This window comes from Myxocyprinus asiaticus, chromosome 37 (genome assembly GCF_019703515.2).
Source record: "Myxocyprinus asiaticus isolate MX2 ecotype Aquarium Trade chromosome 37, UBuf_Myxa_2, whole genome shotgun sequence".
Lineage (NCBI taxonomy): Eukaryota > Metazoa > Chordata > Actinopteri > Cypriniformes > Catostomidae > Myxocyprinus > Myxocyprinus asiaticus.
The window spans coordinates 26,115,618-26,140,973 of NC_059380.1; the positions used below are offsets into that span (position 1 = coordinate 26,115,618).

The window sequence follows — 25,356 nt, forward strand, 5'->3', positions numbered from 1 at the left end:
TCCTGGAACAGCGCACAAGTATTCTGACCAATGAGGCAATAGTTTGCTCACATGTGACTTTTATTGGTACAGTTTTGGTCCGTTTTGAAAAGTTACCTTGTGGAAGCGAACCAAACCAAGGAGAAAATGCAACATTGTAACAGTTTTAGTCTCTGGTTCAGATCAAAACAAGGTCTGAAAACATCCTAACATTCTGCCTCTTTTGTTTTCCACAGAAGAGTAACAATGAACAATAACTAAGGTTGTATACGTTAACATTAGATAATGCATTAGTTCACATGAACAAACAATGATTAAATTAACATTAACCCATATTAATAAATGCTGTGAAAATACATATTGTTTATTTCTACTTCATGATACCCCATGCATTAGCTTAGCTATTACCCTGATAGTAAACATATATTACCCAGACATCTAATTGATGTGTGCATTTACACCTGGAAGACTTTTTTTTATTTTACTATTTTCTTAGGTTGTTTGCTCATCTGCAATGTGTCTATAACATGTTTCCTTTGTTTGTAATGTGTGATTTCTTTAACATGAGTATCCCTTAAGCATTAGATTTTCTCACATTTTGTATCATTCAGTCTTGTTGTGTGTAATCCCAAATACATTTCCAAAAAGTATAATGTGTGAATTGTTCTTCAGAACGTGGCAACTTATTAGTTAGCATGAGCTGAGAGCTAGCTGGTATTCAGATGGTGGTCTGTGCAGCACAAATGCATTACCATGAAAGATTATATAATCCTTTACCATCGTTAGCTCCCCTCCAGCTAACCTTTCTGCAGTGTGTGATGCATCGCGGTGCATTTCTTGAGAGCGTTGAGCTCTTTGATGCTCACTGCAGCCTCCTTCAGATCACACGATCAGCGTAAATGCTCACGTGCCCCTCCAGTATTTACAGAGCTTTGTATTTTGTGAGACAGGTGATCAAAGCTCATCACGCTGCAGCCACGCATGTGACAGTGACTGCCATATGACGTGGAGCATCACAGGAATAGATGGACCCCCCCACCTCCCCCCGTATGCGAGTTAGACACAGATGTGTCGACGACACAATGCCGCGTGCTGTGCAATCCTAGCGCCTCTCTCACTTTGTGCCGCTTACACCTCTGCGATACACTCATGCTTATCTCTCTCTCTCTCTCTCTCTCTCTCTCTCTCTCTCTCTCTCTCTGTCTTTCTCTCTCCCTCCCTCCCCTTCTCTCTCTCTTTCTCCCTCGATGTCTCTCTCTGTCTCTGAAGGAGTAATGGAGAGGATCACCATGTAGACAGCAGCCGAATGGAAGCAGGTAGAATGGGAAACCACGTATGGGGTGCCACTGGTCTACAGCCGTGGTGAGCACAGACATCCTCAGGACCTGGGATCTTGCAGATGGCCATCACATCCTTGCTCGCGTAACTCTGAGGAGCCTCTCTTGAATTACAACCAGCGGACTGGATCGGTCTCTGCTTCCATCCTCCTTTCTTACCTTCATTTCTCTCCTGCATTGCAAATTTTTTTTTTTAGATACCCAATCTCCAGCCACTCCCGGGACTCCTTCTCTGCCCGTGTGGCATTTTCTCAATTTTTCTCATTTCAATTTCAATCAGCTTTAAAGAAAAGCTACCGAGCAATACTCACCTACCATGGGGGACTTGACAAATAGCGATTTTTACACCAAGAACCAAAGAAATGACAGCAACCATGAGGGCGGATTTGGCTGCTCGATCATGGAGCTGCGCTCCCTCATGGAGCTCAGAGGACCGGAAGCAGTGGTCAAAATTCAGGACGACTATGGAGGCATTGAGGGACTGTGCCAGAGGCTCCAAACCTCGCCGACAGAGGGTAAGTGTGGGCTTTCTGTCTCCCCACCCTCCCACACACACACAACCCGCACCTTCCCTATATAAACACGCTAGAACATTCATATACTGTGACATTCTTTAAAAAAATAGTCATCTTTATTGCCTATGCTGTAAGATTTATCAGACAGGTATTTTTCCCCCATCAAATCTGCTGCTGATGCTGGTTGGCTGTCTTGTGGAGTTATTAACAAGAATGTGGTTCCCAGGCAACAACACAGAGGTCAAACTAAATTTGCTACTTTGTTAAATGATTGTGTTGCTGGGCAAAAGAAGCAATGCATAATTTGGTACACAGTTTTAATTACAAATCACCTCACTAACATTCAGCATTATCTACAGGATGCATTCAAGAGCATTTCCTTTCATCGCAATTTGAATCGCAAAGCATGCACTCATGTCCATCAGAAAATTATTTGATCTGTGTCTTTGTTGTCATGGTCACACAGTGGTATTTTTGTGCCATTGAAGTCATGCATTGATATTCTCCTGGTAGATGTGTTGATGCATTGACATTCAAAACCTGCTGTGTATGATATCATGAACATGCACCAAACATGAGCCAATGTTGATTAACCCTTTCACACGTAACGTTGCACATATGTGACGGTTAATATCTGGGCCCTGCAGAGTAGCATCACACATATGTGTTTCTGCCACAGACAGTTAGTTACAAGCTGCCAGATTCGAATTGGCTTTCGCGCCGACACAGGCTGTGCTGGTCAAGCATCTGTGATTTATATTCACTCAAACAGTTACTCGTACAGTCTTTTAAACACGCACGCACACACACACACACACACACACACACACACACACACACACACACACATGCTGGTGTGGGTATCCTTATGAGGACTCTCCATACACATAATGATTTTTATACTGTATGAACTATAGATTCTATCCCCTAACCCTACCTCTAAACCTAACCCTCTCAAAAAACGTTCTGCATTTTTACATTTTCAAAATAACATCATTTAGTATGTTTTTTAAGCTGGTGATCCACTGACAGATAGACGTGGGAACAGAGAGTTTAATTTAGTCCGGAGAATAGCTTGGATGATGGTGTTGAAAGCTGAACTGAAGTCCAAAAAAGGATCCTTGCATATGTCCCTGGTCTGTCCAGATGTTGCAGGATATGATGCAATCCCATGTTGACTGCATCATCTGCAGACCTATTTGCTCGATAAGCAAATTAAAGGGGATGTAGAAATAGTCCCATGATGTCCTTCAGGTGGGCCAAAACGAGAACAAAATGACATAAACTGGCCTTCAGTAGATCTCTTACCAATGACAGTGCTAGCATGCTAGATTGATAGATACATGAGCTCGGAGGACAGCAAAATCTTGCCTTCTCTGCAAACTGTGTTTGGTGTGAGTGTGAGGAACATGTTTAGGAGCAGTCTGTTGCTCTGCTTTCCTGGAGTGACTTGTGCTGACACCCCAAGTGTGATGTGATAATGAAGACAAATGGTCACATCAAGTCTTGTTAATAAGCCGAGCAGTTCTCTCTCTAAGGACACAGTCACCTATATTTATTCAGCATTGACCACTTGCTCTATCATATGCTATGATATGGGTTTCGATTTTCAATTTTTTTCCCCATTTTGTTCCATTTTAATTCAACCCATAAAGCATAGATAATCACAAGGCCGAGGTTATCAGTCTTAGCTGAACACAATGTACAGATTACATTTAGCAGCTTAAACAACTACCTGAAATTCTCTAAAGGTCAGATTTGCAATTCTTTACTGGAAACCACACAAAGTTTAAAGGTGAGTATATGTTGCATCCTTTTTGTAGGGTCTACAGGTAAATTGTTTCTCACCTTGAGCTGGTTTCTTGACCTCCGACACCAAACACATCTCCAACAAAAAGAAACGTAGCCCACATATTATAGCTAGAAACCATGTAAAACAATCTATCATTAGAAGCTACAGTAGTTATAGCTAGATTTTCAAGCAGGGTGGGAGGCATCCAAACTGTGAACAAGGACAAAACTCATGTCAATCTTTTCTCAAAGGTCTAATCAAGGCATCTCTCCTGAACATTACAAAGAGTCATTCTCTTGAATCAATACTTTTATCTTAAATCTATGCTTACCTTAACGTAAAACGTCACTCATACCAAAATCAATGCCTTGCCAGTGTTGATGGTATTCTGCTCTCTACTGAATGAAGAGATTTGTCTGTAAGAAGGATTTCTGGATCCTCAGTGCATATTATGGGGGTATTATTGAGCTGCTAGAGTGCCCACTTTTCTCAAAGTTGTGGGTGTTGGCCACTCTCACAGAGAGAGCTTCTGGCAGATGGGAGCTGAGCAAGATATGCTGGAGACTGGCAACCTCCCAAAAAACAGAAAGCATCTCCTTTTAGTCAGCTTTACTTCAGATAATGGTGCTGCTATTGACTGTTGTCAGGAGAGATGCCACATATCATCTAAAAACAGTGTTCTATTGAAATCTTTGACTGGTTATGAGATCCATTTAGCTCATCCGCAATAGATAGCTCAAATAGCTCGTCATTGCAGCAGCAAGAGCAGCTCATTGAAATGAGACAGGACCGTGATTTGAAAATTACATTTAGTGATATACCTGTGGACAGTTTTTGGTTGACTGCAGCCAAGAGAGTGCAATTTCAGTGTTGCTTCCATTTTCCACAACCTATTTATGTGAGCCCAGCTTTTTGAGTCTGGCTTGCATAAAGAACAAAAAGAGAGAAAGACTGAGAGCAGATGACCAAGAGCTCTGTGTGTTGTTGCCATAAATCCCAGTCAGGATATCAGCTTAGTGTTCATCAAAACAAGATCAAGTTTCACATCAAATGTGAATACTGCTTTTAATACAATATGGTATAAATGGATTACTGCTACTAGGCCATTTGAAGCATTGGTATGCACGTTTGTGTAATTTTAGTGATTAATGGGATATGTGGTATATCCTGGTGTGCTGTAGGATTTTTTAATCTTAAAAAGTGTGCCATTGGAGAAAAAAGACTGAGAAACACTGATCTATAAGACTGCAGCCCAAGGCAGAGGCAGCAAAAATTAATAAGACCCAGGCAAATATATGAAGGACAGGGGAAAGTCCATGGGGCAATGAATGACTAAGTCCATATGTACAGAGTGGGCAAAATACATTTCTGTCGTGGCGGAAACCACAGTAAACAATTTGGCGTAGAGGTGGGCTAGGCTATGACAATGTGATGTATTGTATGCTAATGGTCTTGGTGTGCTGTGCCCTAGCACCTGCTGCAAGCTAGCCATAAGTGTCTGTTTCCTCACCGTGACTGTCCTCCCCCATACCTCACTCTGTTCTCATTTCTATTTCTGTCTGATGGCCCATCTCACTTCAACGCAGTGCACATCTTTGCCCAAATTAGCCTGTTAACTAACACTTAGCCTGTCTCGCTAATCTCTCCGCTCACTTTTTGCACATCCTGATTAATGTCTCCTGACTAATTCATAATGAAGCAACAGTTGAAATATCTTCCGAGTTTGGCCCAGCGTAACTGAGGTGTAATAAAGGCACAGATATGAGACTTTTAACCTTGTGTTGCACTCTCGCATTAAGAGATAATACTTTATGCTGATGAGCAAATGCTGCTAATAAATTTTAGTTTTAAAAAAATGTAAAAAAGAAAAAACAGAACCCTGTTGGAAAAAAAAAGATCGAACCAGACTAAGAGGTTTTGCTGGACATAGCTATTTAAGCTAGTTTAGCTGGTCAGCCTTCTGAAAAAGCACTCAATGTAATCCAATGCCATGTTTAAACCGAAGAGGTGATCAATGTAAGGTCAAAGTAAGCTGGCAAAACATCACCAAGCCAAGACACAAACACAACATGACCACAGCTCACACAATCAGCATAACTGGGTCATGACACCCGCCTAGCTACACTTATCTGAGCCACCATTCCACCTGGCCAAGGCCAGCTGACGATTTGACATTGCGCTGAAGGATGCAGTTCTGGAGTAATGATGAGGAGTGTTGGCTACTGGCGGCTCTAGCTGCATTTTCACACATCTAGTTAAACCCTGTCCAAACTTAGTTAGGCTGTGCCCTCCTCCTGTACCCTTGATCGGCACACTAATCTAGTCCACTAGTCCATTTTCTCATTCCCCTCTGACATATCCTATTTAAACTTTGGTCCCACCAGGAATTGCTCAGAAGGAGTACAAGCTCCTCTAATAAGGACAGTATTTCTGCCCTCTTTCCAGCAGCCATTCTTAAAAGGAGAAAGCTTTTCCTCAGAGGACAGATTATAAATAAGACCAGGCCACATTTCTCCTCTTCCAGGAGACAGATGCTCTGGAATGGATGACCTTGGAGGGTAGTTTGAGATGGTGGTGTCAGTCTTCCAACCAGAAAAGTATCCTTTGTGTGTAACATTATATTTTTGCCACACGTGCCTCCTGGGCTCAGTCAAGGTGCGTTCAGGGCAGTGGTGGATGGTGCTTTTCAAGGGTGGGGAAGCACAAATGTCGCTTATAAAAGGCATTATGCTCATGAGGACAAGCAATTCATTTTTGTGTATATATGAATATATATTTACACATACATATATACAGTGTGCAGTGAAGCCATTATCTGTATTTGTATCTGTATCTGTTCCTATGACAAAATTATCTGTATCTGTATTTGGAAAGAACCGTGTGTAAGTGGGGCTTAAACCGGAAGTGTGTCAAAACTAAATTAAATGCCCATTTTTAAATGTTACTCTTACATTTATAGTTTCTATTAATAAAATGTGCTTTGTATATTCCTTTTCATAATAGTAGCCTAATAATAATCATTATTATTATTATACAACTATTATTTATTATTTATTTATTTTTGCTTACCAGATGAAGCTGAATTTGTAGGCTACATTAACTGTGGAATATGTTGTGGTTTCTCCTGGTCAAACAGTTACTCATACAGTCTTTTAAACCACAGAATACGTTTATTTTATATACATACATCCAACTCATCACCAAAGTACCACGATCAAACGTTTACAGCTCTTATACGCACAGACAATACATCATCCGAACAATCTTCCTCTGATGCGTGCTGCCATTTGTATACATTAGTACCGGTTGTCATTTGTCAAACAAACAGCTACTCAAAGAGTCTTTTGAAGCACATAATGTGTTTATTTTATGTAACAAACAGCCAAATTGTCACCAAAGTACCACAATAACAGTTCCCAGGTTGTATATGCACAGCCATCATATCTAAACGCGATCTTCCCATGCACGCAGCCACGTCTGCTGATTAGGTGCAGATGCGGTTTTCAATCACACAAACAGCAACTCAAACCATCTTTTCAGGCTTATAATATGTTTGTTTTCTGAAACAGACAGCCAAACTATCACAAAAGCACCATGATAATAGTATAAATCTCGTATACTTACAGTGAAAACATGCTGATCAAGCGCGATAATCCGATGCACACAGCCAAGTCTGTTTACATTAGCACTTGTCACACACACACACACACACACACACACACGCGCGCGCACATGTTGGTGCAGCTATCGTTATGAGGACTCTCCATAGACATAATGATTTTTATACTGTACGAACTACAGATTCTGTCCCCTAACCCTACCCCTAAACCTAACCCTCACAAAAAACTTTCTGCATTTTTACATTTTCCAAAAAACATAATTTAGCATGTTTTTTAAGCGATTTGAATTATGGGGACACTAGAAATGTCCTCATAAACCACATTTATAGCATAATACCCTTGTAATTACCAGTTTGTAACCTAAAAAAAAAAGTCCTAGTAAACCACATAAACCTGCTCACACACACACACGCACGCACACACACACACACACACATACATACTGGTGCGGATATCCTTATGAGGACTCTCCATACACATAATGATTTTTATACCGTATGAACTATTGATTCTATCCCATAACCCTACCCCTAAACCTAACCCTCTCAAAAAACGTTCTGCATTTTTACATTTTCAAAATAACATCATTTAGTATGTTTTTTAAGCTGGTGATCCACTGACAGATAGACGTGGAAACAGAGAGTTTAATTTAGTCTGGAGAATAGCTTGGATGATGGTGTTGAAAGCCAAATTGAAGTCCAAAAATGGATCCTTGCATATGTCCCTGGTCTGTCCAGATGTTGCAGGAAATGATGCAATCCCATGTTGACTGCATCATCCATAGACCTGTTTGCTCAATAAGCAAATTAAAGGGGATGTAGAAAGAGTCCCATGATGTCCTTCAGGTGGGCCAAAACGAGAACAAAATGACATAAACTGGCCTTCAGTAGAACTCTTACCAATGACAGTGCTAGCATGCTAGATAATGTTACAGATAACATTATCTATATTTGTATTTGTATCTGTATCTGTTCGTATGACAAAATGATCTGTATCTGTATTCAGATAGAACCGGGTGTAAGTGGGGCTGAAACCAGAAGTGCGTCAAAACTAAATGAAATGCCCATTTTTAAATGTTACTCTTACATTTATAGTTTCTATTAATAAAATGTGCTTTGTATATTCCTTTTCATAATAGTAGCCTAATAATTATTATTATTATTATACAACTATTATTTAAAAAATATATATATAATTTTATTCTTTTTTTTTTCTTACCAGATGAAGCTGAATTTGTAGGCTACATTAACTGTGGAAAATGTTGTGGTTTCTCCTGGTATTTCTGATATTAATATCTGCATGAAGCAGAATTTTTGTTTGTCTGTTCATGTATAACAACATTATTCTGGAGGCAGGAGTTGTCAAGCAAAATGTTAAATGTCAAGCACACATTTTGCAGTGAATAATAAATACAAATTCGAACATTAAAAGAAATGAAAATAAAATCAATATAGCCTACAAACAGGTGAAAGTCCCGTAAGTGTAACGTTGGGTGTCTAGGAGTGGAAGAGAGGAGACGCAGGATTGGAATCTTTAAATCCTTTAATTGCAATCGTTGGAGTTGGACAAACGCTGGAGTGGAACAAACAAAAAGGCTCAACAGTAGTAATCACTGGAGTGGAACAAACTATAAATCTAAACATCAAAACTTAGCACAATGTAACACTTCATTAACTCAACGTAACACTTCAAGGACTGACAAATGATGAAGAAAACTAGAGGTTATTTATACACAAACTAAATGAGGGAATGGAATACAGGTGAGGGTAATAAGGAACAGATGGAAGTGATTAGGGCAGTGAAATATGGGAAATGCAGTCCAGTGGAAAACTTCAAAATAAGAGTCCTTGAAGAAAAAGAAAATGAGGGAGAAAGACTGTGACATTACCACACCCCCCCCCCCCCCTTTAAAAGGCAACTCCAGGCACCCAACGACAGATGAGGAGGGTAAGATGACTTAGAAGATGAAAGATTCGGGGAGGATAAACAGGAGGCCTAGGAGTTGGCTTCAGGGCTGGGAAAGGATCCGGCGGCCTGGGAGGCGGCCACAGGGCAAGGACTAGGTCAGGAGGCCTGGGAGGCGGCCACAGGGAAAAGAATGGGTCAGGAGGCCCGGGAGGCAGCCACAGGGCAAGGACTGGGTCAGGAGGTGGAACCGCTGGAGGAGGAGACTCTGGGGAAGCAGGCAGAGCTGAGGAAGAGTCTGAGGGCGGAGCCAAGGGAGGCGGAGCCAAGGGAGACTCTGGGGCGGAGCCGTGGAATACTCTGGGGTGGAGCCATGAAAGGCGGAGCCAAGGAAGATTGAGCCGTGGAAGACTCTGGGGGCAGAGCCATGGAAGACTCTGGGGGCCATGAGAGGCTCAAGGGGCAAAGCCGTGGAAGGCGGAGTCATGGGAGATGGACCCAGGGAAGGCAGAGCCGTGGAAGGCTCGAAGTGCAGAGCCATGGAAGGCGGAGCCGTGAGAGGCTCAAAGGGCAAAGCCGTGGAAGGTGGAGCCGTGGAAGGCCGAGCCATAGGAGGCTCGACGGACAGAGCCATGGAAGGCGGAGCCGTGGAAGGCTTGGGGACGGTCGAGGCTACAGGCACTGGCTCTGGGATGGTCGAGGCTACAGGCACGGGCTTGCTAACCGTGGCAGGCATGGGCACTGGCTCGCTAACAGTGGCAGGCATGGGCACTGGCTCGCTAACCGTGGTCGCTCTGTGGACATTCATTGATTGACTGAAGTTGTATGGATTACTTTTATGCCTTTTGGACCGTCAAAAAGCCAGAAGCCTGATGGCACCCATTTACATGAGTTGTATGGAGAAACTGAGCTGAAATCTGCTTATGAAAATCTTAACTTCGGTTCTGCTGAAGAAGGAAAGTCATACACATCTGGGATGGCTTATAGGTAAATAAATTATGAGAGAATTTTCATTTTTGGGTGAACTAACCCTTTAAATATTGTATTGGAGTTCTAATGGACTTTATTTATCTTGTTCTTGTAAGAATGTGCTGAAATACATATTAGGCTATTACTGATTTTTATATAACTGGATAATGCAGAATGTCATCACCATCAATATAATTATCATCTTTAATTTAATTGGGAAATAGAGATCTTATTAGAGTTAACCTGAACTGTACTTCTAACAATGTAATTATGGTGAAAACTATGCCAAAATGGGCGCTCTGATGCAAAGTTAGGTAACTCAGATCTATATAAATGCAGGTGTTCTGATCTATCCATCATCCCTATGCACTGCAGTGCTCTTAACTAGTTCCAGTATGGAGTGCCCAACCAATACCCACTGTGCTTTATGTGTAGGGTTACCATGGTGATCTATTTTCAACCTCAGCGAAGAAAGCAACACATTAAAATATGCAACATTGTGGCCTCTCTCTTTCTCTCTCTAAAAAGGGTTATTTTTGAACATTATATCAAGCCAAATAAGCATATGCAAAGGCCTCCATTGCATGTGAAAATTTATTAAAAATTCCAGCATAATGTTTGCAGCTGATGTACAGTATAAATAGCTCATAGATTGTCTGGGTGAGGTAACATTCACACTTTGATCATTTTAAATCACTCTCAGTCCCTGTTCTGTATCTATATTTGTCCCACATATACAACGCTTCATAATGCGTGTGTATGTGTCCTGGTTTTACACCCTAGTTAATATGATATTCAGTGGCCGCATAACTCCCTAGATGGTGTCGATTCACACTTGCTCATTGAGTAATGGGGTCAGCTTCACTTTTGTGATTCTTGCTTCATTCCATAGAAGACAACAGCAAGTCGTTTGCTTTCATTTTCTCATTCTCTTCGACATTTTCTCTTTATCTTAATGCTGACTTTGTCATTTGACAAAACGCTGTAACTGTACCATGCTGATGATAGTTGTCTAAATCTGGAATGACCTTTAAAAGACTGGCTTCTTTAGAATTTAGAATAGGTGATAAGCTCATTTTGATAAATTTCAACCTTAAGTAAGTCAAAAGTTTGGGTCACCCAAAAATGAAAATTATGTTGTTCCACACAACATATGACTTTCTTTCTTATATGGAAGGCAAGAGGAGAAATTCTAAAGGATGTTAAAGCTGCTTTTTTTCTCTCTCCATACAATAAAGGTGAAGGGGACTGAGACTGTCAGTTCCTAACATCACCTTTTGCTTTCCACAAAAGTCATAAGGGTTTGGAACAACAAGAGGGTGAGAAAATGAATTTTAATTTTTGGGTGAACTATTCCTTACAGGATACATATACAGTAGCACATGGCACAAAACTATTTGAGGGCCCCCTAAAAATTTGGGTGTGTGACAGGATATAAAATAACCATTTTTAAATGGATATCTATCAGTGCTATATTATTATTAATAAGTAATTAACAACTTTTTATTTTCTAACTTTTTTTTTATTAGCAATTAATTAGTAAACAAATAAATAATGCCTACGATCAAATAAATTATACATTTATAAATGTAATTTAAGATCTCTTAAATGAGAGGAGTGCTAGATTCAGTCTATCCTGAGGTATTACTGCTCTCTTAACTTGCTAACTGACATTTGCACAGGGTCCACATGGTTATAATTTATTTGTTATAAAAAATATTGGTATCACTTTACAATAAGGATCTATTTCTTAACATGAGTTAACAACAGTAGTTAACTAACAATAAACAACACTTTTACAGAATGTATTAATCTTTGTTTATGTTAATTGTAACATGTACTAATTCATTTTTAAAATCAAAAGTTGTATTTCTTAACATTAGTTAATGCACTATGAACTAAAATGAAGTAACAATGAACAATTAATTTTTTTCATTATCTAACATTAACAAAGATTAATAAATGCTGTCAAAAATACAACATATTGTTCATTGTTTGTTCATGATACCTAATGCATTAACTAATGTTAACGAATTGAACCTGTATGGAACGAATTGTAAAGTGTTACCAAAATATTATTTATATTTTATAAAACAAATTCTTACTAGCCATGAGACTACATTTTGAATTATTTTAATTTAAATGTATTTTTGACAGTGGAATTATTTAGATGTTTTTTCCTTGCAAATCAGTGACAAAGAACAAAGGTTATTCATTGTGTCAGTGAAGTGAAATTGCACCTCTCAGAAAAAATATAAAACATCATTATGATTGTGTTCCTCACATGTTCTTTTTGGTGTCTTAATGTGACAAATAATTTATATGTTTTTCATACAGCATCTCTTGGAGTTTTGGAAACAAAAACAAACAAACAAACAAACAAACAAACAAACAAAACACTTTTGTCATAATAGATAAACATCTTTCCACTGAAGTAAAAGATGTTTGTCGCCTGTGTTTCCTTTAACAAACTTTAATTTGAATTGTGCATGTTACTTTATTTAGTAAGGGTTGGATTATTGTTCTCAAAGTTCAATGTGCAGCATGTAATGATTTAGATCCTAATGATGTTACCGGCCAATTTGTCTAAATAGACTTTGACTGTTGGCTTGACCAAGCACTGCATGGAAGTTTAAAGGGACAGTTCACCCAAAAATTAAAGTTCTCTCATCGTTAAAGTGTATGACTTTCTTCTGCAGAACACAAGTGACGATTTTTAGAAAAATATCTCAGCTCTGCTGTTCCTCAAAATGCAAGTGAATGGTGGCCAGAACTCTCATGGCCAGAACTCTCAAGGTCCAAATATCACAAAAAGGAGTTATATTTTGGTCTGTTCTTATCCAAAACCGATTGGACCACTGGAGTCATACGGATTACTTTTAGAATAATGATATCTGGAGCTTCAGAGTTCTGGTCAACATTCACTTGCATTGTGAGTATCCAAAAATACTCATTTGTGTCCAGCAGAAGATAAAAGTCATACACATCTGGGATGGTGTGAGGGTGAGCAAATTTTTGGTGAACTATTCCTTTAAAATAGTTTGAAGATCAGTTTGAAAGTTATATACTGTAGGCCTTATAGTTTGAATAATTTGTTAGCATAAAGAGAGATTTGATGGGATGTAGGCCAGGCAGTTGCCAGAGTGTTATGGGTGGTTGCTGTGATGTTGCTACAGTAAGTGGTTGCTAGGCAGATGCTAGGGTTTTCTGGCTGGTTGCTATACTTTTGCTATGCCATTACTGAATTGACAGACAGAAAGTCAGTATGAATGATTGGTACATAATTCTTCCTACACCGTTTGTGCTACAGTTATTTCAAAATAGTGCAAGATATATCACCATGTGCACTACTTCTTACTGTATGTTTGAAAATGTTATATTTCATCACCTTAAAGCTAAAATGTAGCATGCATTAGATGAACCGTCTCTAAACACTCTATTGCAAGAAATATAGCGGTGTGTACAGTAGCAGTCCATTTAAAATTTGTAACATTGATTGGAATTAAAAAAACAACGACAACAACAACACTCCAGCCACTGCGTTAAATCAAGAAAAGCAATAAATGCAGCCATAAATGTTGAAAGTGATATATTTAAAGACGTTATGCGTGTTACTTTATATTCCCTGTCTACCTCAGTCTAATAATAGAAGGCGCTAAACAGACCTGGAATGCACAAGGCACATTTATGAATCCATATTTGTGTCATACATGCAACGACAGCAGTGATTTCTTTTCTTTTCATCGTCGTGTTTATCACTGCAACACATTTTACCCGTTTGCTGCCACCTGCTAATGACTTCGTTAACAATTCGCAGCCTGAACTGCATGAAACATTAACATATTTAGATCTCCCCATGCTGTCTTCCTGTTCCTTTTAATAAACCTTTAATGTGTCCCACACATGATTATGAGTGTGCTTGCATGGGCTCAGATGCCTGCCGGGTTTGATACCAAAAATCAGTCATGCGTGTACCGCTCAGTGGTTTCGGTCCATGACAGTCACAGGAACTTAGGTGCATTATTGGACAGTCCTGTAATGATGCTAGCAATGCTGAGAGCCACACATGCAGTGACATTGGATGCTGCACGGGTGGGATCGATGCTTGAGAGATCCCCTCCACGCAGAGACTCAATTAAGATGCAATGTTTAATGAGGTTATTTTTAGCCCAATGTGCTATTTGCAACCTGGGCATTCTTTCCCAGTGGTAGGAATTGTTTTGTGGCAGTCTTCCCCCTCTTTGTTTCATACACCATTTCCTTCTCTCACTCCTCCTTCCTGCTTTAAACACAGTCTTGCTCGGTTTTCCAGACTCTGAGCTGCTCTCGTTTTATGTTCCCATGGAAGCAGCCATCATCTTCTTTCTCGTCGTTTTAGCTCAGTGTTAACTTTGATGATAATTTTGGTGTCAACCCCTTGTCAGCAGAATAATGCATTTTCCTCAAACTGCATTTCTAAAACAAGTAAAGAGGGGTGTATGTAGAAAATCTCATACAGAATGTACACAAATGGAGGAACAAATATTGTTGTATTTGGGTATTTTTGTCACTTCCATAAGTGTTAGAGACTGTAATCCTGCTGTTGTTGCTGCTTTCAATTTTCTATAATATAAAAATATATAAAACAAAGCTTTGAACAAGTTATACACATTAGACTTAAAACTGATACATTATACACAAGAAATGCAAGTGATCCTTTGCTGTCACTAGGTAAAATAAGGATTATTAAAATCAATATTTAATCCGCGATTGACATTGCATAAGTGTTAGAGACTGTAATCCTGCTGTTGTTGCTGCTTTCAATTTTCTATTTGGTTTTTATTGCAAGTAGCATAATTAATTTACAGTATATTGCAAATATTTTATGATATTACAGTAGATTGTGTACTAGTTATAAATTTTTTAGACTTACGTAAAATGGACTTGAAAATTGAAGATTTTAAATGGATATTTTTTCCTGCCTGCTGCCTTTTGACTGCTCAGAACAGTCACTTGTGAAGGCCTTCGGCTGTGCATGTTCTTTTGGTGCCATTATCCAAACAGGGTTTTTATGACATCATTTCCTTTGGCTCGAGAATGATTAGTCATATGGTAATTATGGCCTAGTTGATTGACTGTGTCCAGAACTGAGTGCCCATGAACAAAGATGGCAGCATGCAGACCACTTAGGCCCTGTCGCAAATGGCACCCTCCACCCTTGCGGCCCTCCTCTGAGTGAAGACTTTGGTGACGTAAGCAAGTGCAGACCGATGGGGCGCTAGTCAACAAGTCACGAGGGTACATGAGTGATACAAGTGTGCATTTGGGACAGACTTCAAGACTTCAAGATAACAGCATTTTCATACATTACATTTTTCGTACAGGCCTACATGCAGTTTTAACAAATGTTATTTACAAAATCATGACATTGATAGATAGTGTAAAGGAACACACTTTAACTCTTGTATATATATATATATATATATATATATATATATATATATATATATATATATATATATATATATAATTATTATTATTATTATTTTATTTTATTTTATTTTTTTATAATTCCAAGCAACACACAGACAATAAAGCATTACAGAATTTAATCAAAAACCTCTGAAAAACAAAGTGCACATCCAACAAAAACAACAAAACCCCATCTTTTTAGATATTTAGAGAACAAGTAAACATTGTTACAGGCAGTTGCTTAAAACACAGTAAAATGTAAACATACATATCACACCGCCATACATAGCAAAAATCATTATAAAAACACAGCCACACTTCTGCAGGCTATATTAATAAATATAAGTAATCTTACAAGCTGCAGCCATGTACAGGAACGTACACCCTCATGTCTTGATGTTTTTGAGACTCACAATAATTCTAAAGTCATCTTTGAAACAACAATAACATAGGTTTAGTGTTAGGTTACTTACTTTTATGAACATAAAACTTCCCCAAGAAAAACTATTTAATACAAACTGAATAGGAGTAATTCCATATCTCTGGAAAAATATATAAAACAAAGCTTTGAACAAGTTATACACATTAGACTTAAAACTGATACATTATACACAAGAAATGCAAGTGATCCTTTGCTGACACTAGGTAAAATAAGGATTATTAAAATCAATATTTAATCCGCGATTGACATTGCATCGTCCGCCATTATTTTTTCTCCAGCTTGGAAAATCAGACCGCTGTGATTGGTTGAGAGGATCAGCAGCAAGGACTGTTGGGTAGTAGTCTGTTGTGGAGCCCTCACTGATGCCAAAGGGTGCATTGAGGGTTAAAAGGGGGCACTAGTGAGCACCCTTCTGAGTGCTAAAATGTCAAATGGGACATCCTACGGACTCATGGACTTTGCGGGAGCGCGCCAATGAAGGCCACGAGACCGCAAGTACACATCAAGTGTGCCATTTGGGACTGGGCCTTACTTTCCAGACTGATTTCATTGTGAATTTGGCAACAGTAGGTCGAAAGTTCTTAAACTAAAATCAGTCTGTGTTTGCCAAAGTTCTAGTCTGCCCCCAGTTGCCAAAGCGTGGTGAAGGTATGAGCATGTGTCCACAGAGGGGCACCAAAAGCGAGTTTTAAAGCAAGCTGTTTTTAGTTGTAAATTATGTAATACAGTAAAGAGGAGTGTTTATTTTATAAACCATACGCCTTAACCCAAATCCTAATCCTAAACGTCAGTGGAGTAAAATCAGTCACGCCAAAGGAAACGGTAAACGCGTATGAACTGTTGCAAAAATGTTAACTCAGCAGAATGGGGTTGATGTCAGGGTGCTAGCTAGATAGATAGATAGACAGATGAAAGTGAAAAAGAGAGGACAGCTGCTTGTGCATTATTTGGGCCAGGTTTTTAATACACAGGGACTGAGAATCAGCCTAGCACAGCTGGAACGACAAGCAAGCCAGACTAGCACACGCAGCAAATCATGTTTATCAAGGACCCTGGGAAACAAGGGCTCTGGCTCAATCACGTTTGCTCAGCTGCTGCTGCCAACTTTGAGACTAAGCTCCTGTCTGTGATCCAAGAGTGTAGTGCCCATCGGCAGCAGAAGTCATGGCATGTGTTTGTCCAGCTTGTTAATAAACGGTAGGGTTCCCTACCGGGAGTATAGAGTGATCAGTCAGGCAATAAACAGGCCTACAATATGCCTCAATGATAGCGATATGCATCTTGCATGTGATTGTCATCTTTACTGAATATTGTTATTTTTTTGGGCCATAGTTCTGATTATTGACAGGGATCCTTGACTCTTTAGCAATAAAACAAATGATGTAGCATGGCATCATTGAAATATTCTCAAACAGCTTTTAGAAGCTCATGCTTTCAGAACTTCAGATATTCCACATCAGTGTTTCAAATGGATTATGATAAAAGGCGACACAAAATTTTATACGTGTTAGATGCACAAGTGGAAAGTCCCATGCCATAATCAGGGAGACCGGCTAGTTGTCATACTTTTCACTCCAGTTAATATTAGTTTCTGTATAGCCATATACTGTAAAGTCTCAGTTAAAACATTCTATTAAACATTTCCACTGATATTGCACATGAAAAAAGGTACATATATAGGTATATATTAGGGCTGTCAATCGAAATGTAAAATGTTTAATCAAATTAATTACATTGTGTGCGAATTAATTAATTGATTGAATCGTAATTAATCTCATATGTAAATATTTGCTGATTAAAGCCCTTAAATAACAATAATTATATAACATATAATGATTAAATAATTAAATACTTATAAATAGTTATATTTAAATACTTATAAATAAATATATATGTTATAAAAAATACAAATTCAGATAATTAAAATGCACTATTTTACATTATTGTGGCAGACGAGTAAAGCATTGATAAGAAACAATACAAAAATTGACTTTAGAATCCAATAAATTCTTTATTTCCATATTATTGAACAAAGGCAGTCATTTGCCTGCTGTTCACAGCAATCCATTTTGCAATTGAATTTGTCAATCTGAGATTTATTATAAGGGCTTATCTAAGGACGTGTCAATGTACACCTGTCTCAGACGGACACTTTTGGAGCATTTCACTTTAGTTGCATCACATCATTAACATACAATTATTAAGTCACTGTGTCAAGTTAAACATCGTTTGAAACTTCTTGAAAACACATCTTGAGATCCCTGCGTTCGGATTTGCGCTCCATCAAGCTGTTTGAACCCAAGAACGCGTTCTTATGTTGTGTTGTCTGCTGTTGGAAAGTGTGGTTTGTCCTCTGTATAAACTGTGTTTTACCTACACAGCTTGAGTTTCACTTATTGCACGCTCGAGAAAACAGGTGGTACTTTAAGCTTGAATTGCTTTGACTGTAGGAATATTCCTTATTAAGGTGCGGGGACATGATTAATTGCATTATGTTTTTTAATGCATTATTTTTCAATATAATTAATCACACTGAATTAACACGTTAAATCAACAGCCCTAATATATATAATATACTGTGTATGTATATGTAATGTTTATACACATATATACGTATATTGAAAGTCAATCGCTTCTTTTTCGTTCTACATTTTTGAACAACTGCTGTCCTCGGTCATTATCTTTTTAACTGTATATTTTCTTCTGAATTAAAAACATAGGTCAGGCTTGCGAAGTATGTAGGCATGCATTTTGTTAATTTTAACAGGAGCTGTCTAGTTTTGCTGCATTGCTCGCTCTAAGTGTAAATGTGGTATTAGCTCAGAAAAGGCTTTATGTAAGCGTGTGAAACAGTCTGTGCTCTGAGTCAGCAGGGTAATTGGAGACTGTGGGTGACATGAAGGCCTGATCTTACTCTGAGAGATGGATTGCTCGTTTTTCATTCGTGGGCACGGGATGCAAAGCTGTTTTTTTTTTTTTTTTTCTGCAGTGAAGAGAAACGTAACAGTTTTCAACCAATGCTTGGGACAGCAGATCACTGTGAAAATGCACTAAGCAACAGTGTTGTTAAAGTGGTCATAGTTTAAACGTGAGGTTTTCATTGCCACAATTAGGTTTTTAACCTGAGTTATGCGTGTACAATGGATGTTTCTTCAACTATTGCCACTTTTGGCCTTGTGAACTCCCTTAAGACTTTTCCAACTCTCATTGGTTTATGTAATTTGTCTACTAACAATGTATAACAGTGAATATACATGCATCACAGGAAAAATCTGGCATTTTTGGCATTTTTTTTTAACAAGTCACATTTCAAATTATGCATTGTGTTAAACAGCATCCTGACACTGTTGTCACCCTGGTACACTACCCTTCAAACTAAACATTTTTAAGGGCAAAATTGTTGTTGTAGAAATGACACCACAACTAAGGGACAGTTGCAGTTTGTTGATAATAAAAAAAAAAATTTTTCACACAATAAATATTTTGAAAAAAACAGAAAAAGTCCCACACACTGTCACTGTGATGCACAGTGTTTTCTGCTGAGTTGTTAACACAGTTGTTTTAATATCTTTGTTTCAGGGTTGGCAGGAGTTGTGACTGACCTAGATAAGAGAAAAGAAGTATTCGGGCAAAATCTTATACCTCCAAAGAAGCCAAAAACTTTTTTACAGTTAGTATGGGAAGCATTACAAGATGTGACCCTCATCATCCTCGAAATCGCAGCCATGATCTCACTGGGACTCTCCTTTTATCAGCCGCCCGGAGAAGGCAGCGAATGTGAGTATATGTATCTGTCATTATGGCTTTCTGATGAGGTTCTAAATGGTGGCTTTTAGCTTTTAGAAGCATTTTCATGATTACTCTATTAGTCTTTATGCACCTGACTTTCCTTTGTATTGAGGTGTTGTTTCCTGTTGCTTTGTAGAGATCTTGTATTTTTTGCATAATCTAACAAATTATTTACGAAATAATCTACGTTGTGCCTCTAATTCCTTTACCAAGGGTTCCATTTGCTCAATAGTGTCCTGTGAAGTAGACTACACAGGATGTTCGGACATCTTAAGTGAAATTCCTACCGTGCACCACCTTGGCTAAACTAAGCCTGTGAAAAGGAGTTGAGCATTAGTTTTTAGCTTTAAGTCAACGTGAGGCAGTGTGATGTATTTTTGAGTGAAAGAGGATATTTAGCAAGACAAAAATTGCTGGAATTGTACTTGTGGGACTTAATTTTATCCATCAGGAATAGATTGGATGGTGAAAGTGCTCTGTATATGAGAGGTGGGTGGAGGGGAGGCAATGGAAATTAAAATAAATTAGTGGCAACAACTGAAAAGGAAACTTATTTCAGAGGTGGAGTAAATTTTTTTTTTTTTTTTTTTTTTTTTTTTTATGGAAGATTACAAAGACACTTTTTTCTTTAGAATAAATGCACATCATGCACCAGAGATGTGACTTACAATGCCATTACCATGACTTATGATGTTACAGGTTATAGAACAGTTAAGACAATACCTAAATAATGTAAATAAACTAAATCATATATATATATATATATATATATATTTTTTTTTATAGCAACAGTCATTCATCACTAAATTAATAAGGATGAGAAATAATTCAATGTATATATATATATATATATATATATTTGTATTATTATAATTATAAATGTACATGGAGGTATTAATTATGTTACATACATTACAATTATGTCAAAGGATGTTATCTTTATCCTGATGGCCCATTTTTTAAGATGGCAGTATTGCACCATTCTGAATACTTGCTGTAGATGTGGAAATATGAACCACTGGCATTTACTTAAAAATAGAGATTAAGTTCCATTGAGGGCATAAAGATGTTCCCAAAGTTAATGCAAACACCACATGCATTTTATGGGACATGTTTCTGCATTAAACGTTGAACAGCACTTGTATAAAATATATGCAGTAGATATTCAGCTCGCATATGATAAATTATTGATCACAGAATGAAACATCCAAACATGTTTACTTTAGTGGAACTCTGATGACTTAACAATCTTCTACTCTACACTATATTAGAAGTTCAGAAGTGCCTCACCTCTCAAGCTAAAGTGAACTCTTTTTAACAAGCATGACTATGCATTCAGATCCCATCAAATAGGCCAGGGAAGTGAAGGAATCCAGTGAAAGAACGGTTTCCAAGCCTCTAGAGTTAATGAAGTGTACTTTGGAAGAATAACCTTTGGGTGATGGTCCATACATCAAACCACCAGGCCATAAAATGTGCAATGAAGACAAAACCATTCAGGCAACGTGTAAGAGAATGCTGAGCAAGTATTATCAATCACCATAATGCTCACGGATTCAATTACACCAAGAATGGAAAACATTCTTTAATTCCAATACATTAAGAGCTATGGAGCAATCTAAATTTGTGAGAAAAAAAGAAAAAAAAAAAAAGAACCTTATTATCTCTTGGTTTGTGATGTTTCTGCAATGCTGAATTTAAGTTTGCTACATAAATAACAGAAATAACGGGACAAATTTGTTATTGTGAACATTGACATGCAAATTGAACACATTAATATGCAAAATACACCTGCACTGGTCTTTTCATAATCACTGAAGGTGCAGAGGTAGAGAGAAAATCAGCATTTTACTTGTTTTCCAGTATAAATATCCAAGCATCCTATTAAACAAGATACATTTATTGAGAAGCAAAATTACTGTATGTAACATACAGAGAACAGGCTGTGTCTTGAATTAGGCTTATTTTCTTACCCCATTGGCAAATAGATTTTCTAGTTGTAAGCATAAACCTCTCTAAATTTTGTTAGATTTATGCTTTCAAAATTTTGCACTTGGGATTTGCAAAATTCAAGATATATTCTCTGAAAGCAAGTCTTAGGGGCAATGAGAATGAATTGTGCCTGCTGTGGTTTATTTGCACATGCTGTCTGTTTCAACACCTGTCTGTTTTAACCTTCACTAAAGGAATTATGTAAATCAGGTAATGGTGCAAACACACCCAAAAATGTTGTGCTGAATGCAATTTGCATGCTGCAATCATCCATCTTGATAGTGAAGATCATGATTCCTGAGTGCTTATTTTTGTAGGATACAGCAGACTACAGAGATCTGGCATACTATGTTGGGATTGTATAGTATCACTTCACCACAGTGATCCAGGCACCTGATTTAACTCTTTAAAATGCAATGTAATATACAACGTGTCTGGAGATTTCCCTGTTTTAATGCTCCTATCCATCATTTGATCGTCATTTTATGAATTGCTACTGACACAATGTACAGAAAATCCTTTATGGATGGAAAACAAGTCAAATTTACTGCTTTAGAAAGTGAATTTTTGCGGTGTAAACACCATGATGCTCCCATGCAACAGCTAAGTACCAGCTTTAGATGTGTCAATCCTGCCATTAAGGCTGAGATTTGTGAGACTCCTTGTTTTTATAAAGAATGGCGCTGTCTGTGTCTCTTAAGGAAGATAAATTGTGTCCATGTGTCCAGACGCCCCTGCTGTTCAGATTGAATTATGCCTGTACAGATTTTCTGCCTTGAGCCCCCACATGCAAGATAAGCACAGGCACCATACAGATCAATAGAGACAAAATCTCACTATCACTCCTATGGTGAGAGGAGGAGATCTGGCATGAGCAGAAAAGTATTGTTTAGAGATAGATTTGTAACAATGTAATAATAATAACAATAAAAGGAATTTCAATAGAATAGCCTGATACAATAGCCTAAAAATGCAGAAAATCACTCAGTGCTTCACTCAATCATGTAGTGATAAATGGGCCTGGAAGGCTGGGCAGATTTGGTTAAGGGTGAAGTCTTCAGGGAATTTTGCAGTGCTAGCTCGTCTGCTCTGGTGTGCAGCTTGCAGAGTCACGAGTTGTTATCTAATGCCTGCTGTCTGCACTTCAGAACCATGGACAGCTCCTGACACTCTCAATGACATTTTGCACCCAGAAGTGGCGTACAGAATGAAGTGGTATGCTGCAGGCGAGCTAAATCAAATTAGGAGATCTACAGTGGCCTATCCATGTGCTGCAGCTATGAAACAGCTAATCAGTAGGTCTAAAAGGCCTAAAAATAGACCTATGAAAACCACACTGACTGGAGAAAACTGTTGGTATACAGTGAAGAAATTCACATTTATTGTTCCTGAGCATCTTGCCGCTTGGCTGGGTCAGGCCAAAGTGGCTCATCAACAAGAAAAATATTTGAAAATCTGGGATTGGCAGTGAATCACTGATGCACCACAACAGTGCAGTGGAAAATGACATGGTCCTAGATTACAATGTAGCTTGACTGTTAAGACTGGCCAGGCTGTATCTGTTCTTGCTGAAACAAGCGATCATGGAGATCATCAAGAAATGTCAGCAGATGTGCGCCATTGTATGGGACCAAGATGGCATGGCTGTGGAGTACCCCAGATATTCCCATCTATCCCCTCAATGTATCAATTAAAACTGATTGATCAACTGGATCAAACGCTGCAGTTAAATCAAGCAAAACTAACATGGAACACTCTCCAGCATCCTCCGCCTACAATGAGTCATTGGTCACCCTAAGAGGAGCAGTTTCTATACTTTGGTTTTCTCTAAAACCTGACTGAAATTCCTCAAACATATTGTTGTACTTCACTACCCCCAACAGTTGCTTAACTATTGCTTTGTCTATTATTTTTTAGTTGAAAGATACAGATAGGCTACTCTAACTTGACCTCTCTAAGTTGTTGGAATACATTTTTTTCCAAAGCCAGTATTCTCACCTGTAGCCCTTTTTTTACATCCTGGGACAACACTCTGATTGGTATGTGAACAATTTTGCTTAATAGTGTTCACATGGTGAGAATTGAGTGATAATGGAGTTGTTGACATTGTCGGGGTTATTGAATGCTATTAGGTGTGTTTGACTTAATGCAGTGCTGCGCAGACTGATTGGCACAGAACTTGAAGCAGCGCACGTCGGTTAGAAATTTTGTCCGCCTTGAGACTGGGCCACTGCCACATCACTGTGATGTATACCATTAAAGTACCATGAAAGCGATTCTAGAGCAGCCGTCTGGCTCAGTCACTGCAGTTGCTCCAGAGCAGCTGCACAAGCTCTGATGACGACACAGCTTATTCACGATTGGCCAGACGTGACAATGGTGACGTGTATTTTATGGGCTGCATTTTCAGTTGCATATGTCACATACTACTACTTCTGCCAGTCAGTTTATGCCAGAAATAAGAGTAGCATAGTATGCCAATACCAAGGTGTTTATTCTGACACCTCTAGTTCAGTGAAAACTCTCACAAATCTGCATTTTTATAACAGTACATCATGTTTATATCATTTCATAGTATGTTTTTCTTAGTAATATCATGTTTATTGATTAAAAAAACAAACATTAAAAATTATTTTTAATATTGGTGCATTTATTGGTGTTAAAATAATTAAGGCTTTTATTGGACTTTCTTCTTATACACACAACAGGCACTATATTAAGCAGCACATACAGTAACCTTTCAAATGAATACTATTTCTGGTTATTATATGTAAAATTCAAACCTCCATCTATCAGATTTCCACTTTGTCTGCAATAAAGGAAACAAACATCGTGATCTGCCGTGAATGATGTAGGTTGAGCAGATAACGGAAAGCACAAAAGTGTCCGATTTGACAGCTCTCTTTTCAAATCCACCGACTGCAACTGGCAAATCTCGCCGATCGGTAAATCAAGATGCCGTTCAAGTCGAACACACCAATTTCTTTCTACACGCGCACATGGTGTAAAATACTGAATTTGTGTTGAGTTTTGAAAAAAATTTAATAAAAAGTTAACAGATTTGCAGCTTGTGGGAAACACAGGAATAGTGTTTATAGTTTTGAGAAATTAGTCTTTCTTTTGGAAAATGATGTTATGTTTTAGGGTATTTGTCTCTTGGAATTAATTATAGTGTCTAAGCAATTGAGAAAAAAACTAAAATTTATATTGTTTATGACTTTTGGCTAAACTGTTGAAACAGTAAGTGTTTTAAAACGTTTAAGGACTGGCCCCATTCACTTCTACTGTAAGTGCCTCACTGTAACCCAGATTTGTGCTTTTTTATAATCAAAAGGAAGCACAAGTTAAAAAAATGTTTTTGTTATAATCAACATTATGCCACAAATGCTGTCGTTTGAGCTCAACTTTTATTGAACCTGGAATATTCCTTTAATTCAACTGGTAGTTTTCTTGCAGATCATAATTATTCTAGCTTAAAAGGGATTTTTTCTGTTATATTTTTGTGTAGTTTTTACATATATTATAAATGTTTTGCAAATCAGAACACATTTTATGTTTAATGTAC

General features: G+C 38.2%; 1 protein-coding gene across 9 annotated transcripts in view; it reads left to right on the forward strand.

The window, feature by feature from the left end:
- The first annotated feature begins 1,484 nt into the window (after positions 1 to 1,484).
- LOC127428169 (plasma membrane calcium-transporting ATPase 2) overlaps positions 1,485 to 25,356 on the forward strand; it is a 99,719-nt gene continuing 75,847 nt past the window's right edge. For all 9 annotated transcript variants that reach the window (XM_051676327.1, XM_051676319.1, XM_051676321.1 and 6 more), the window contains exons 1-2: positions 1,485 to 1,831; positions 19,590 to 19,787. In XM_051676327.1, coding sequence (XP_051532287.1) covers positions 1,633 to 1,831; positions 19,590 to 19,787 — 397 coding nt within the window. In that variant the 5' untranslated portion in view covers positions 1,485 to 1,632. The remainder of the gene's footprint in view (positions 1,832 to 19,589; positions 19,788 to 25,356) is intronic.